At 37.3% G+C, this 13,779-nt stretch overlaps 1 protein-coding gene across 11 annotated transcripts in view; it reads left to right on the plus strand.

Annotated features, from left to right (window-relative positions):
* kiaa1109 (KIAA1109 ortholog) overlaps positions 1–13,779 on the plus strand; it is an 86,922-nt gene that overhangs the window by 9,925 nt on the left and 63,218 nt on the right. For all 11 annotated transcript variants that reach the window (XM_066719826.1, XM_066719827.1, XM_066719830.1 and 8 more), the window contains exons 3-15: positions 1,137–1,253; positions 1,659–1,737; positions 2,865–2,929; positions 3,576–3,750; positions 4,954–5,035; positions 6,067–6,260; positions 6,837–6,916; positions 7,002–7,149; positions 7,855–8,011; positions 8,288–8,366; positions 8,743–8,834; positions 10,160–10,277; positions 12,519–12,674. In XM_066719826.1, the coding sequence (XP_066575923.1) occupies positions 1,137–1,253; positions 1,659–1,737; positions 2,865–2,929; positions 3,576–3,750; positions 4,954–5,035; positions 6,067–6,260; positions 6,837–6,916; positions 7,002–7,149; positions 7,855–8,011; positions 8,288–8,366; positions 8,743–8,834; positions 10,160–10,277; positions 12,519–12,674 (1,542 nt within the window). The remainder of the gene's footprint in view (positions 1–1,136; positions 1,254–1,658; positions 1,738–2,864; positions 2,930–3,575; positions 3,751–4,953; positions 5,036–6,066; positions 6,261–6,836; positions 6,917–7,001; positions 7,150–7,854; positions 8,012–8,287; positions 8,367–8,742; positions 8,835–10,159; positions 10,278–12,518; positions 12,675–13,779) is intronic.

Below are 13,779 nucleotides of genomic sequence, written 5' to 3' on the forward strand. Positions count from 1 at the left end.
ATTGTTGTAGCTTTTAGTGTTATTAACCCACTGGAAAGAGTTTGTTATAGTCCAGATCCTGTTTCACTGTGGTTTTTGGTCTTCCCCAGTGTACGGTTTTGATGGTTTGGATTTAAGAACCTTATCTTTTCTGCTTTCTTTCTGTTTCTAATTAATGTGTTTGTCTAACTAACCACCACCAAGTTGAAGGATGCCTCTAACTGTTTAAACTATAATTAAATATTATTATTATTATTTTAGCATTGTATCAAGCTGCTTTATGTGGAGATAGTCTGTTGTGATGTTTCGTTACAGGCATAATTAGTCATTGTTTAAGGGTGCCTTGAGAGTAATGGGTGTCTGCACTGCATAGCAAGAACCCACTCAGCAGCTGGATGGCTAACACAAGCCAGGGGCAACCTTTCTTTAGGATCAGCCTTCACTCTTCACTCCCCACGTCTAGACATGTATTGCTTTAAAACGTTGTAAATAACTCCCCGGAGCCTGAGGAAGGGAAACGTGTTTATTACCCTTGTGGAACCGCTTGGTATAAAGTTTAGATTGAATGCGTTCGGAAAAAGCCCTGGAGTTTTAGGCATTATCAATCCTCACTGTGTTTCTAGTTGTATTCTTTGGAAGCACGATATTGATTAAGTATTTATGAGAAGCCAGTAGAATGATAAAACATAACAACAAATATCCAATAGAATTATGGAAGCAATCTGCTAGGTTGTATTGATTAAGCCCATGTGATTAGATGCATTTGTTGATTAGATGTCATTGTAGAGGACCGTACAGCTGCCCTGCTGTAGTAAGGCCCTGTTCCTTAGTCCAGGCCCATTCACTGATTTCTTTATCACAATGTCTTGCGTAATATACAATGCCCCGCTGCAGATATTGTTTTAATAGCCGCCTGTGGTTATAAGGATTGGTTCAGTCGGGCTTCACAATATTAGTAGGAAGTTATTCCTTTGCTGCTTGTTATTGCTCTGCTATCATGCCCTTGCCTGTTTGCAGGTCATGGAATACTAAAGCTATACAACATTACTTTCAGGTTTGAAATCTAAGCTGAATTAATCTGCACCTGTTAGGGTTTGAAAAGGTTTAACTTTGCAAATGGGAACAATTACCATTCATTGTTTTTGTTTTTTCACCAGCCACTATTCTATCCTGTGGATGGATTATTTACTTAACATATTACAACTCCAGGAACATTGGACTGATCTTAACCTTGATTATTAACCGCTTATATAAAAATGGCTACATCCACATTGGTAAGTAAGAATGCTCTGTTTTAAGGACGTTCTAAAGTACGCTGCTGTGCATATATGATTCCCCACCTCATAGTTGCCAATTAACTCAAATCCTCAAGTTATTTTTAATATAAGTATTGCAAAGTGGCCCGTTGTAACATTTTTGTGCAAAAAGTGTAAAACTTAAGATGCTCATATTTTCCTACCATGAATATTGGAGTTTAGGGTGAAAATCTTAATGAGCAAATCATGTTGCACTACATTAATGATAGGGAGTTCAAGTTTTTCTTTTTGTGCCCTCAGTAAAGCACTTCAGTTTATGTGAACACATTTCTTCACATTTGTTTACACATGTTCTGTGCACTTCAGGGTTGTGTGATACAGCCTCAGACCACATCCTTCTTAACTCACTGTTCATTCCCACAGGCTCCTTCTCCTTCTCTGTGCTCTCTGGAAAGGTCATGTTCAGGGATATTTATTTCATCAATGAGGACATGTCAATCAGGTAAAGTGTGTGACTTGCGTTGGTCCCCTTTTCTTTTTCATATAGACCTACATACAGTATCCCTACCACAATAAATTCCCAAGTTTTAATATAATGGTTTTGTATTCTGGAACAGTACGGAGTGATACCCTGGCATTCATTCGATGTGTCAGAGCGGCTCCTGACACATTCTAGAAAAATATCTGTGGCATGTAGCTGCCTATGCTATAAGTCTTGTTGAAAGCTGGGCTTTACATAGCTAGTCCACTGAAACCCTATAGAGCATGTTTGGGTTGTCCTTGAATGATTACTGCATAATAAGCAGCACATAAAACCCACTTCAATGTACTCCCTCATTTAGGTTCACTGCCAAGAATGGGCAGCAAACCAACAGACTGATAGTGCTAAACTTACCCACATAGTTGGTTAGCCTGTGTTTGCATTACATAAAGCAGCAGGTGGCACTGCAAATTATATTAATCCTACTCCTATTTTACCACCAGAGAATGATTATAGAGACAGTGGTTATTCTTTTCTGCAGTGTTAGTTTACTTTTCTTTAGCCTCTGACTCTGTGTCTCGATTTTCATACTATAAACCAATATTTCATACACATTTATAGTTTTTGTGGATAACTGCTGTATTCACATTTTAGTTCTGGAGCTTAAAAAAAAAATATATATATATACCATGACAATTAAGCCTTATTGTACTTTCATGGTCTGCAAGAAGGGCACTGGAAACCAGAATATCATGGAAATTGTTTTTTTTGTGATTGATAATACAGTTTGTGTATCACATTTTATTGCATAAAATTAGCCAGGGACAAAGTAATCAAGATACAAAGATTAAAGATACTCAAAAATGTTCTCTTCATATTCCATCCTGTTTTGTTCATATACCCATGACCCCTGCATTTTGGATAGGTTTTTCCACACTATTGAACACAATGCAATCTTTAGATAGGAAATGGGAAGGACTATAGGGTAATGCATGATGTGAAATAAAGTAGTTATGTGATTGGGTATGAATTGGCAAAGTACAGAATTGGTAAAGCACATATGTCAGACTGAATGATGGGAGTGAATCCCTCAGAAGGTACAGTCATGTGGTCATGGAAGGTGTATGTAATGCCTGTTTCTTTTTCAGAATCCAAGATGGCTTCCTTATATTTCGGTGGTGGAAAATGTATAACCCAAGACAAAAGCAACATGGTAAAGGGTTGTTTTTTGAATTATTTGCATTGGCTAATTTATTAAAAGGTCTTAAAAGGGGCCCGCATTTTCAGTTGTCCATGACCTTGTAATACTGTTGAATTTAGTGTTCTGAATTAAGGTGTGGATTTGGGCAAAAGACAGAACTTATTTCTTTTTCAGTATATTGGTAAACATGACACTTTTAATTTCTTAGTCCCCTGCAATTCAGGACTTATGTTACATAATACATTCACACTGCAAGCTGTAAAAAACAAGGCCATGGCTGAAGATATTTGTTACAAATCATTTGGCCCTCAATTAAATAGCTGAACATTGCAGATCAAATGAAAATTGAAACATTATTCTCTATGGGTTTGATGTCCTAGATTGTTGATGGAAACTAGTATCTACGCTTGCTGTCCCAGAAACAGGCCAGGAATGTGGAGCTGCAGTTAAATTTTGTGGACATGGGTGTTTTGCTCTGCTTTCATAGAAATGATAGGTTTCCAATGTTAAAAGCAAAATATATAGACATAACATAACATAACATAGATATAACAATCTCTTGATTTTACAGTATTCAAAATATTATGATGGTAACCAATTCTTCCATTGGATAAATGTTTCAATGGGTAGTGGGTGATCTAATTTTGTGTGTTTTCAGATCCAAAAGCTGAAACCAGGCTGTACATCACTGTGAACGGCTTTGAATTCCACGTGTACAACCGGACTGACCTTTATGCACGATTGCAAGAAGCCTTCGGATTGGAACCAACCCTCATTCCACCCAAAAAGCATGAGGACAAAGCAAAAGATGGCAGAGAAAAGACATTGGATAGGTGCGATTAATTTTTAAGTTTGTCTTATCTTTCACTGCAAATGTGTTTTATGAGCTTGCCTCAGTCCATTTTGTAATTTAAGCTTACTGTTAACTACTTTATTGGCCTGGCCTGGAGCTTTTCAATGGGATATCATCTTTTAGAAACTTTATGGAACATAGAGCTATCTTTTTATATGTTTCATTTGGCAGTTATTAATCAGGTTCCTGCTACAATCTTCTTATGAGCACAGGAGAAATGACAACAAAACGTATATTCTCCGTGACATGATTGTCCAGCCATCCAGTTCTTCTCCCTTCTCCCAAGTCCAAAGTGCAAACTTGAGGCCAGAGCATCTGATGAAGGACTGATGCGTCTTCCACTCAGTGTCCTGGAGTGTCACAAATGCCTGGAAAGCCGTGGCAGTGGCTGCCGTTTGGCAAGCTGATGAAACCCAGGCCAATCCTTAATATGCCCAATATTGTCAATTCATGGTTGTTTGGTACCAGCTAAGAACTTGAAACACTTAAGTGAGGGGGGAAGAACCAAAGCTTTTTATGAACCGAAAGATACTCTCCTCCAAAAGTACTGGTGTATGGTAGAAACAGTTCTGTGACTGAGTCTTCAATTTAGTGAATAATGTTGGTTTTATCACTCAATTTTCTTTCACGCTTCCAATTGTACAATAATGTACTGTACTGTTATTCAGTGCAAATATATTTGAGCATTTTCTTGGTTTGCCTGCCTGTTTTGTGGGCGGTGTGGCTCTTGTTATTATATGAAGCTGGTCTGCACACTCCATTAGATCTCCACCTACTCTGCTCAGCTGAAATAGCCTTTTGAACAGTGTTCAGTATGCTATCTGTCTTTTTACAGCATGGTAATGTCATAGCCATCATGTGAAACATGGCCAGATGTGCCTGGTATCTGGTATCTGTCAATCCATATTATTAACGTCAGTAATTTGCTATATGTACAAACATAATTAAATGATGGATAGATTCTCCTCAGTAATCGTTACTGTTTCTTACAGTTCCAGTATGGTATTATGGTAGATTTATAGACACTAGCTTTTAGTACTGCACAGACATACTCTACCCACTAGAATGGAGCTCTAGAGTTTTTAAGTATGAGGTGCACAATGGTATCGAATGATATTGAGCTGCTTATTATTTTTGTACGTTGTTATTCATAAATAACATTTGTTTTCCTTTGTTTCTGTAGTGTTGACATCAAAGCAGAGTCTCAAGACCCATCATCCTCTTGGAGGTCCCTCATCCCTGTCATAAAAGTCAACATCAGCACTGTAAGCTGCCACTTGTCTTCCACTAGATTAGTATCTCTTGAAACCAGCTGGATAGCTGTACAATGCCATGCATTAAATCACATCTGGACTATTCACAATCACATCTGGACTATTGCAAAACATTCTTCAGCAGGAAAAATACACCTTGAGGTGTTCTCTCCGCATAATTAGCAAAACTGCTTTAACCATGATAGAAAAGCACACGGCAACCTTGAATAAAACCCCTTAAGCATGGTTTAAATTAACAGCATGAAGTAAACTTTACTAATTAACATTTGAATATGAATATTCCTTTCAGTTAAATGTCAGGTGCAGAGGTTGCAGAGACAGCATAAGACACATAATTTAATATCCATCACTGTCATGTTACTTGTGAATTGTTATACACACAGAACAAAAAAGTAATTTCTGGTCTAGACTACTTTATAATAAACTGAAATAATACTTTTCTTTCTGACCACAGTTTCCAGTTTGCTAAAAGCAAATATATATTATTTTTGCTGCAGTGGTTGAGCAGTGTTTAACAAAATAAATGTATTCAAAGGGCTCAGACTGGGCAACTTGAAGACCAATTGAAGACGTATTCCTAAAAGAGACAGGATGTAAGAGTGCAGAACAGAGATTTGACATGCTATGTCTATAGGTATAAAGCTTTGCCATGGAGGATGCTTCTAATGACTAATGTCATTGAAAAGATAAATAACTCTGGAAGCAACAGTGCTGTCTTGAAAGAACACAACCATTGCCCATGATCTGCACCCCTTGTATTCAAAGCACTTCAAAGCTGCTCTTGCACTGTTAATACTTTCTGCAATTTATATTTTCAAATATACACTATCAAAATAATGTATATTCTTCTGCACTTCAAGAGAATTATGCTTTCAGTCACTGTTGGCAGATTTATATATTTTATATATATGTACGTTTCATGGTTTTCGAGTGTGAGTGGTTGTGTAATGTGCTTGGTATATGTAAGTTAATTCCCCTCTCCCTCCCCTTATCTATTATCCTTCTGCATACATTTCACCCAGGGCCGTCTGGCATTTGGAAATCATTATCTGCCTCAGACGATGTGTGTGAACTTCGATGATGCTTTTCTGACGTACGCCACCAAGCCTCCTTCCAGTCACCTGGACCAGTTCATGCACATTGTGAAGGGGACGCTGGAGAACGTCCGTGTGATGCTTGTTCCCAGTCCTAGATATGTCGGCCTTCAGAATGACGAGTAAGTGAACCCTTGTGTCTGTGCTCTAATAATACAAGTATGTTACATAAGGCAAAAGCAACAGTTCTGGAGATGTCAAGTTGTTCTACATCTGTGAGCGAGAAATGGGTGGAGAATTGCAAACCACTGCATCAGAACAAGTGGCCAATAGAGAGACCTAAATGAAACCTTAAAAATGAAATCTTTCAGTCAGTGATGTAGGGCTTTACAGGACTGAGTAGATGTTGACATCTAAAATAGGAATCACATGTGGCATAGATTTCTGAACACTGACCCTCTAGAATCTCCTGTTGATCAGCATTTAATGTCATTAATTTCCAAAGTGTTTTTTCAAGCAAATCATTGGACTCCAGAGGTGTTTAAACCGTTATTACCGTATATATATATAATATAATATATAATTGAATACTACCCTTTCCCCCTCTAAGGAAATATAATGTTTGAGCCATTAAGGCTTTAAACTAATAAGATAAATTGGCAGCATTCTAGAGCTGTGTACTGTTGTAGTTAAAATGCACTTCCTGCAAGGTGTGACCCTGTATTTCCAATATTTTTTCTCCTTTTTCTTCCTTCAAGGCCACCAAGGCTGATGGGAGAGGGCTTTGTGGTAATGCAGTCAAATGATGTCGACATCTACTATTACATGGATGAACCAGGTATCATTATATTTACATTCTCTAGTGTAATTTGCCTTTTTATTTTGAAATCCTGAACAAAAGGGCATATTCTTGTGGTGTACAGGACTCGTCACAGAAGAAATGGAGAATGCAGAGACGGAGGTGTGCAATGAAGGAACCAAGCTCCAAGATTTGCCACCTTGCTGGGGATTGGATATTGTCTGTGGCAAAGGAACCGATTTCAACTATGGTCCCTGGGCTGATCGGCAAAGGTATGGTCCAGTTTTTTTCTCAAATACAATCTAGACACACATCTAGAATGTCAATTCTTAATAAAATGTCTGTTGAATATGAATTAGGTCTGTCAAGAACTAAAAAAAAAAATGGAAATAAGTAGGTTTAATTTCAATAGTTTTTTGAAACAATGTAATAATTGTGGCTATTGTGGAAGGTCTTAATGCTTGCTTGTAGGAGAGCAACAGTTTTCTGCTGCATCTGTTTTTTGTCAGATGTTTCCACCAATTATACATGTTGTACATCTATATCCCATATCCCATTCAATGTATATAAATGGAATGTGACATGTTCCTTATGTTCCACATGTTTCTTATTTAATTATTGAAAGCTCTTCATAAACAATTATAGTGATGTTCACTGGTTCCAGTCAAGGCTGATAAGGATGACTTGTGCAACCTTGTGTTACAATGTTGCCCCTTGTGCTTTAATTGCAGCATTAATAATGAAGTGGCATGAGAGAATGATTAGTAACTTTAAAAATAAGCTTATTTGTTGGGTGTCCATCTAAATACACAGGCATAAATGAATGGCCAGTGCTCTATGAATATTCCCTTAAGCTACGTAACACCTCTAAAGGACTTAATTGAACGAAACGTATCATGCTGAGCTGGCCTTTGTGACGTGGCTGATTTAGTTTTGATGGGTTTAGTTGATGAACTTGTGCATCTCTTGTGTCTCAGGGACTGCCTGTGGAAGTTCTTCTTACCTGCCGACTACCAGCCCATGAAGGTGACGGAGATGGCACAGCCCGGCAAACCCAGACAGATCCTGGCCTTTGAGCTGCGAATGAACATCATTGCAGACGCCACAATTGATTTGCTCTTCACCAAAAACAGGGTAAAAGGGCTTCTTTTTTCATTGGACTGCAATACATTACAATTATTTAAGGATTGTGCACTTTCTTCAGAGCCCGTCGCTAATGTTATGAATGTAAAATTTAGTGAATACATATGTAGTTTTTAATGACCTAAGTTTCTACATTCTGCATTGTATGTTTTTGTGCACATGGTAATGAATTTGGGGTTTAGCTAAAATTCAAATGAACAAATTAATTCCTTTTGGTATTTTATTTTATTGATGTTAATTTGGTGTTCCTGCATTTCTGTCCTGTAGGAGACCAATGCTGTACATGTGAATGTTGGTGCAGGGTCATATCTGGAGGTTAATATCCCCATGACTGTTGGAGAAAATGGTATGGCCTGAAAATGGTTTTGATTATTATTTTGCCTGTAGATGTACTGCATATTGAGGTAGAAGTCCTGACTACGATAAATGGTATTGTCCTTTTGGGACCAGTATCTTAGCCTTGCTCTCTTATCTGAATTAGTGTGTTGTTTTTCAAATATAACAATGTTTTTTGCACACTGCCCATTCTATATGCATAACTTGTTTTATTACATGACCATATACAGTGCACAAAAGTATCTTGCCTTTGTATTGCACACCACAATAGTGTGTGTATTCATGTGGTTTTGGTTTGTGTAGTATGTTTCTTTTGCTCCATGTTATTTTATTGGGATTTGACTGATGATGAAAAGTGCCTCATCTCTTCTGATGTGCTTCTGCAGGCTACTCTCCCACCATTAAAGGCCAGCTCCTGCATGTGGATACAACCAGCAGTATGCAGTATCGGACACTGCTGGAGGCAGAAATGCTTGCTGTGAGTACAGCAGAATGAATTCTTTCAAGTCCTTCTTTCTGGGTCTGGTTTAAAATGCATTTGAGTCCCTTGTGGAGCTGAACTTTACTTTTTATATATTGCCTTTATTGTACAGGACCTACATCACCATCATGGCAGCTCTTAGTTTATTGCAGTTATTGTACTTTAATTGAACGGTTGTGAATCGTTGGACAACTTCTATTGTTTTTACTGCAAAATGAACTAAACGGAAGTGGACAAATTCACTTCTCTTCCCGGATTCTTTATTATATTAATATTTTTCTTTTTATGTTCTTCACAAGTGAGAGAGATTTAATGCTTAAATTGAGCGCACTAACCTCAGGCAAGTCTCTGAAACAATAAATAATAATAAAAAAAAGTATATACATGCATATATACCTATGTGTGTATATATTTATAAATGGTCTAATTAACTAGATATTTAGGTTATAATCATAATAATTTTTGTAATCATTTCTTTATTTTCCTAATGTTCCCTCATATAATTTAAACGATGTCACTTGCCACCTGTGCTAGAATGGACTATGCAGGTGGCCTGCTTCACAGACCATTAAAATTGTTGGATGGCTGCCCTGATGCCACTCATTTGTCAGTGGCCAGCAGCACAACAATAACATGCAATTATGTGAAGCATTTTCTTTAAAAGACTGCATATATTGCTCAAGAAGCATATGGCAGATCCTGAGCCATGGGGGTTTAATGATTACCAGCTGACATAATACTGTAGAGATGATCTGTAGGAGATAATTTTCTAAAGACAGTGAGAGATATTGAATCAGGAGGAAGCTAGAAGCCTTCTGTTGAGCACAGCAGGGCTGGTTGCTTTGAATTAATACTCAAAGTGCTTGGCCACACCCTGTTTATGTGCATCAGTGCATCCGTAACCTCATATTTATTATGGACTGTGGCATTTGGCTTTGGGAAAGAAAAGGCATATAAATGGCTAATGCATACCACAAAATGTCAGTGTGTAGTCCCTAAAGAAATTAAGGGATATTATTTGTGAAAGTAATACTGATCAGCTTTTCATTGGAAGATTTAGAAGCAGGAATGGCTGTTAGTGTTAATACAATTCTACAACATTTTTATTTTATTTTATTTTATTTAATTACATACTAATATCTTGTTCTACCTCCCAGTAAAATCTGTTATCGGCAAGTGCTTCAATCTCTATATATGCATTTGTTTAATCACTAACTTAATCTTCTCAGATTACTGGTCAGGTGGCAACCCTAGCTCCAGGAGTAGGCTATGTTATTATAGCAGCTGTACATTAACCTGTCATGTTGAATTTGTGTCTTCAGTTCCATGTCAATGCAAGCTATCCAAGGATCTGGAACATGCCGCAGGCCTGGCAGTGTGAAATCGAGGTCTACAAGGCAACATATCATTTCATCTATGCTCAGAAAAACTTTTTCACTGGTAAGTTAAATGTATATACGGCAGCCTGTCTCTATGCAAGCGTATGGTTTCGATCTGTTTTGACTGTGGAAATAAAAACAGAACTGACTTGAATTAACACCAGAGAGTCTTTATGCTCTCCAGTTACCACTTGTCTCCAAACATCACTTTCTAAACGTGTTTAAGTCTTGGTGTGTTGTGAGGTAGGACCAGTGCCCCCTTATTGTGTCCCTTGTATTCCAGCTTAGTAACCAAGCCTATGAAATCTCCCAATATTTTTTGTTATATTCTTTCAGAGGTGTTGTGTATGTTAGTTATTGTGGGAAGTTACTGTTGCCTTATGCCTGGACACCTTGATTCAATTCTTCCACAACACTGCAGGACCATAATATTGTTCTTTAACTTAGTCCTCCTTTATATGAAGCTGTTGTCTTTGACTCCTGTGCCCAGTTATTCAATACGAATTCTGTTTTGAATGTATAAATATTAGGTATTCGTGGCACCAAATTACATTTCCAAAATATACTGTATTTTTATTTAAATTTATGTACCAATGATATGCATTTGAATTACGCACCACTGAAATTATGTTTCTGCAAGTGTCCGTGCTCATCACACTGTGGTCTGTAGTGCCTTATTAGAGCTCTGCAAGTGTCCTCAGTGCCCTGCCAATTCAATGTAATTAGTCCACCAGTTTGTCACACCTTTTGTTTACACCTTTGAAGCCCAGATTTGGAAATTTGTTTAATTTTAAATTTGTTTTGTGTGACGGAAATTGATTTGTACATTCTCCTCCGGGGCATATTGTGGTGCTGTAATCAGCTTTCTGAAGAGAAGTCATAGTTTGCTTGGGTCACCATATGAAAAACATGAAAGAGTTTAAAATATCTCAAATAGAGGTGGAAAAAATATGTGAATCATGACAGTTACCTTAACTTCACTATTTTCTGCTGCATGGCATTCATTGCTGTAGTCTTGTTTTTTCTTTGCTCCCAGACCGAAAGACTGAAATCACCTACTAAATGAAATTATCTTCATTCTGTAGGGGCTTTGTAAAATAAATCCCCAGCTCAGGAGGTACATTAGGTTGGGCTGATGATAAGTTAATAGATTTTTTTTTTTAATTATAAATCCTGAAACATTCATTTCCTGGAACAGCTATTGCATTTAGAGCATGTCCCTGTGGTGTGTACATTCATTATAAACTCTCTAGATTTGTACATCGAGGTTCTTCTTTGTGATTTAGTGTGGAGAAAAGGCAGGTAATGTTAAGCATGTGGCAGAATTCACCTGAATATAGCAGTAATACATTTATTTATTTATTTATTTATTTATGGGTCTATAGATCTATTCTGTAGTTTGTGCAGCCTTTCCTTTGCAGTAGCCTCCAAATTGGACAGGGATTCTTGTGAGTTTTATTATTGGTACTACATTTAATGTGTAAAGTACTTTTTTTTTTTTGCTATTTTGTATCAGGTCAGTTTGAACAGAGCAACTGAGCAATTCACATTAAATTCTGCAGGTCATGTCTTTCCTGTACTGAAACACATTGCTATTACCTTGCCCCACTTCAAAAGAAAGGACAAAAAATACAATAAAAAGATAAATTTCAAAGCCGTAAATTCAGCAAACCATTTCAGAAATATCTTCAGTGGTTAAGGTGTTTAAATTGTCTTAACGTATTCCACGGTTAATGGAAACCCTTAATTATTCATGCATTCGTATTGCTTTTTTACAAATGAAAATTGTCAGCGAGCTGAATTTGAGCAGTGAAGCAAAACAAACAAACACCTGCAAAGAATCTTGGTCCTTGTTACAGATTTTGAATCACTGTTTACAGTATTGATAGTGCACAATGCAGTTTTGAAAGAGAATTAATAATACAGAAAATATTTTTTCTAAGCAATAGCTATGATTGTCTGAAGTGGGAAAAAGCTTTCTCTGATTTTGTGGGGGAACAAGGTTTTAGTGTTACCTATATTATGCTTCAAAATAACTGGGCCAGAGACCACATCTTTAATATAAAAAAGTAAAAGCATTGATTTTAAACCTGAATACAATGTTGAAAGCACAGAAACAACACAGCACACTCACTGAAGAATGGGAGTTACAAGGTCCGGTATCTTTGAACAAAAAGCTAAAGAGTGTTGAATGGATTATAGTATATGATAAGTGTAAACTTTTTTCCTATTGAAATGTAAAGCTCTTGTTTTTTACCCTATCAATTATTTAATCAAATCTGAACTTGACTTCTCTTTAAAGACCTGATACAGGACTGGGCAAGTGACAGTGCCCCTGACATCTACTCCTTTGTCCCCTACTCCTGGAAGTTCAAAGTGATGTTCCACCAGTTTGAAATGATCTGGGCAGCGAATCAGCACAACTGGATCGACTGCTCCACCAAGCAGCAGGAAAACGGTGAGAGATCATTCTTGGAGCCGACGGGTTCCTCTGGGGCGGTCTGGGTGCTGGAAGCATTCTGGTGCAGAACAGCGATGTCACTTGTGAGAGAAAGATGCACTTTTTGTGTTATGACCTGCATCTTTTTGAATGTGTGTAATAAAAGTGTCACACTTAAGCCTGGATTAAATCAATACTTCTTGACCCACCTGCCAGTTACAAACCTTGCATTTAATAACAGGTTTCCATTGGAAGAACAAGGATGCCTCTTTCAGGCAAATGGACAGTATCAGATTTAATCTGGCCCATAGTTGAAAACTGTAAAAGGTGTCCAGTCTTTCTCTCTCAATTTAGATTTTGCCCCTTGCTCCTCATGTTCAGCACTCGTAGAGTTTAATCCATGCCACAGTAATTGCAGCAACAGCATCTACGACATATGTATACCAGCAGTGGATAAATGACCTAGTCATTTTCACGCTTATAAACTACCAGCTATTTGTAGACACTGTTTAGAAGAATTATTGTAATACTTTGTAAACTTGTATTTCCAGTTTATTGATTTTCATTGCTGTACTATGAGATCTTAATTGAGTAGAGTGAAAAGATTGGGATGCACAGGGGATTGGCATGGACTTTCCAGCAAGGAATGCAATGCATTATGTTCTTGATCAAATTAATATAATTTAATATCCAATGTTCTTGCTACTTACATCCCAGTATAAATGGAGCTGGCACCCTTGGACATGATTCATTATAAAATAATTAAAATATTATGCCTGGTCTGTAAATCCTACAAAATATTGTGTCCAACAGTGTCCGTATAAATTAATTTGCCTCTAAAACCATTTACAAGAAGTGAAGCAATTCCATCTGCAGGTGGCAGTTAAACTAGGTCAAGGACGGTACTTTGCCTGCATGTGGCCAAAGGGATCCATTTTATTTAGAGCTGCTAAAAGTTACAATCATCTTCATAGTTACAGTATTTTACTTTAAATTCTGTTTATCTGTAGTTTCTCAGATTGCAAATTTAATCCTACTAAAGAGTACATGCTGTTTTGGTGATGTTGATAAATACTAGCAGGATGGCAATTCATAACAAAATGTTTGGTTAATCTTCCTGAAA

This window comes from Amia ocellicauda, chromosome 13 (assembly GCF_036373705.1).
Source record: "Amia ocellicauda isolate fAmiCal2 chromosome 13, fAmiCal2.hap1, whole genome shotgun sequence".
Taxonomy (NCBI): domain Eukaryota; kingdom Metazoa; phylum Chordata; class Actinopteri; order Amiiformes; family Amiidae; genus Amia; species Amia ocellicauda.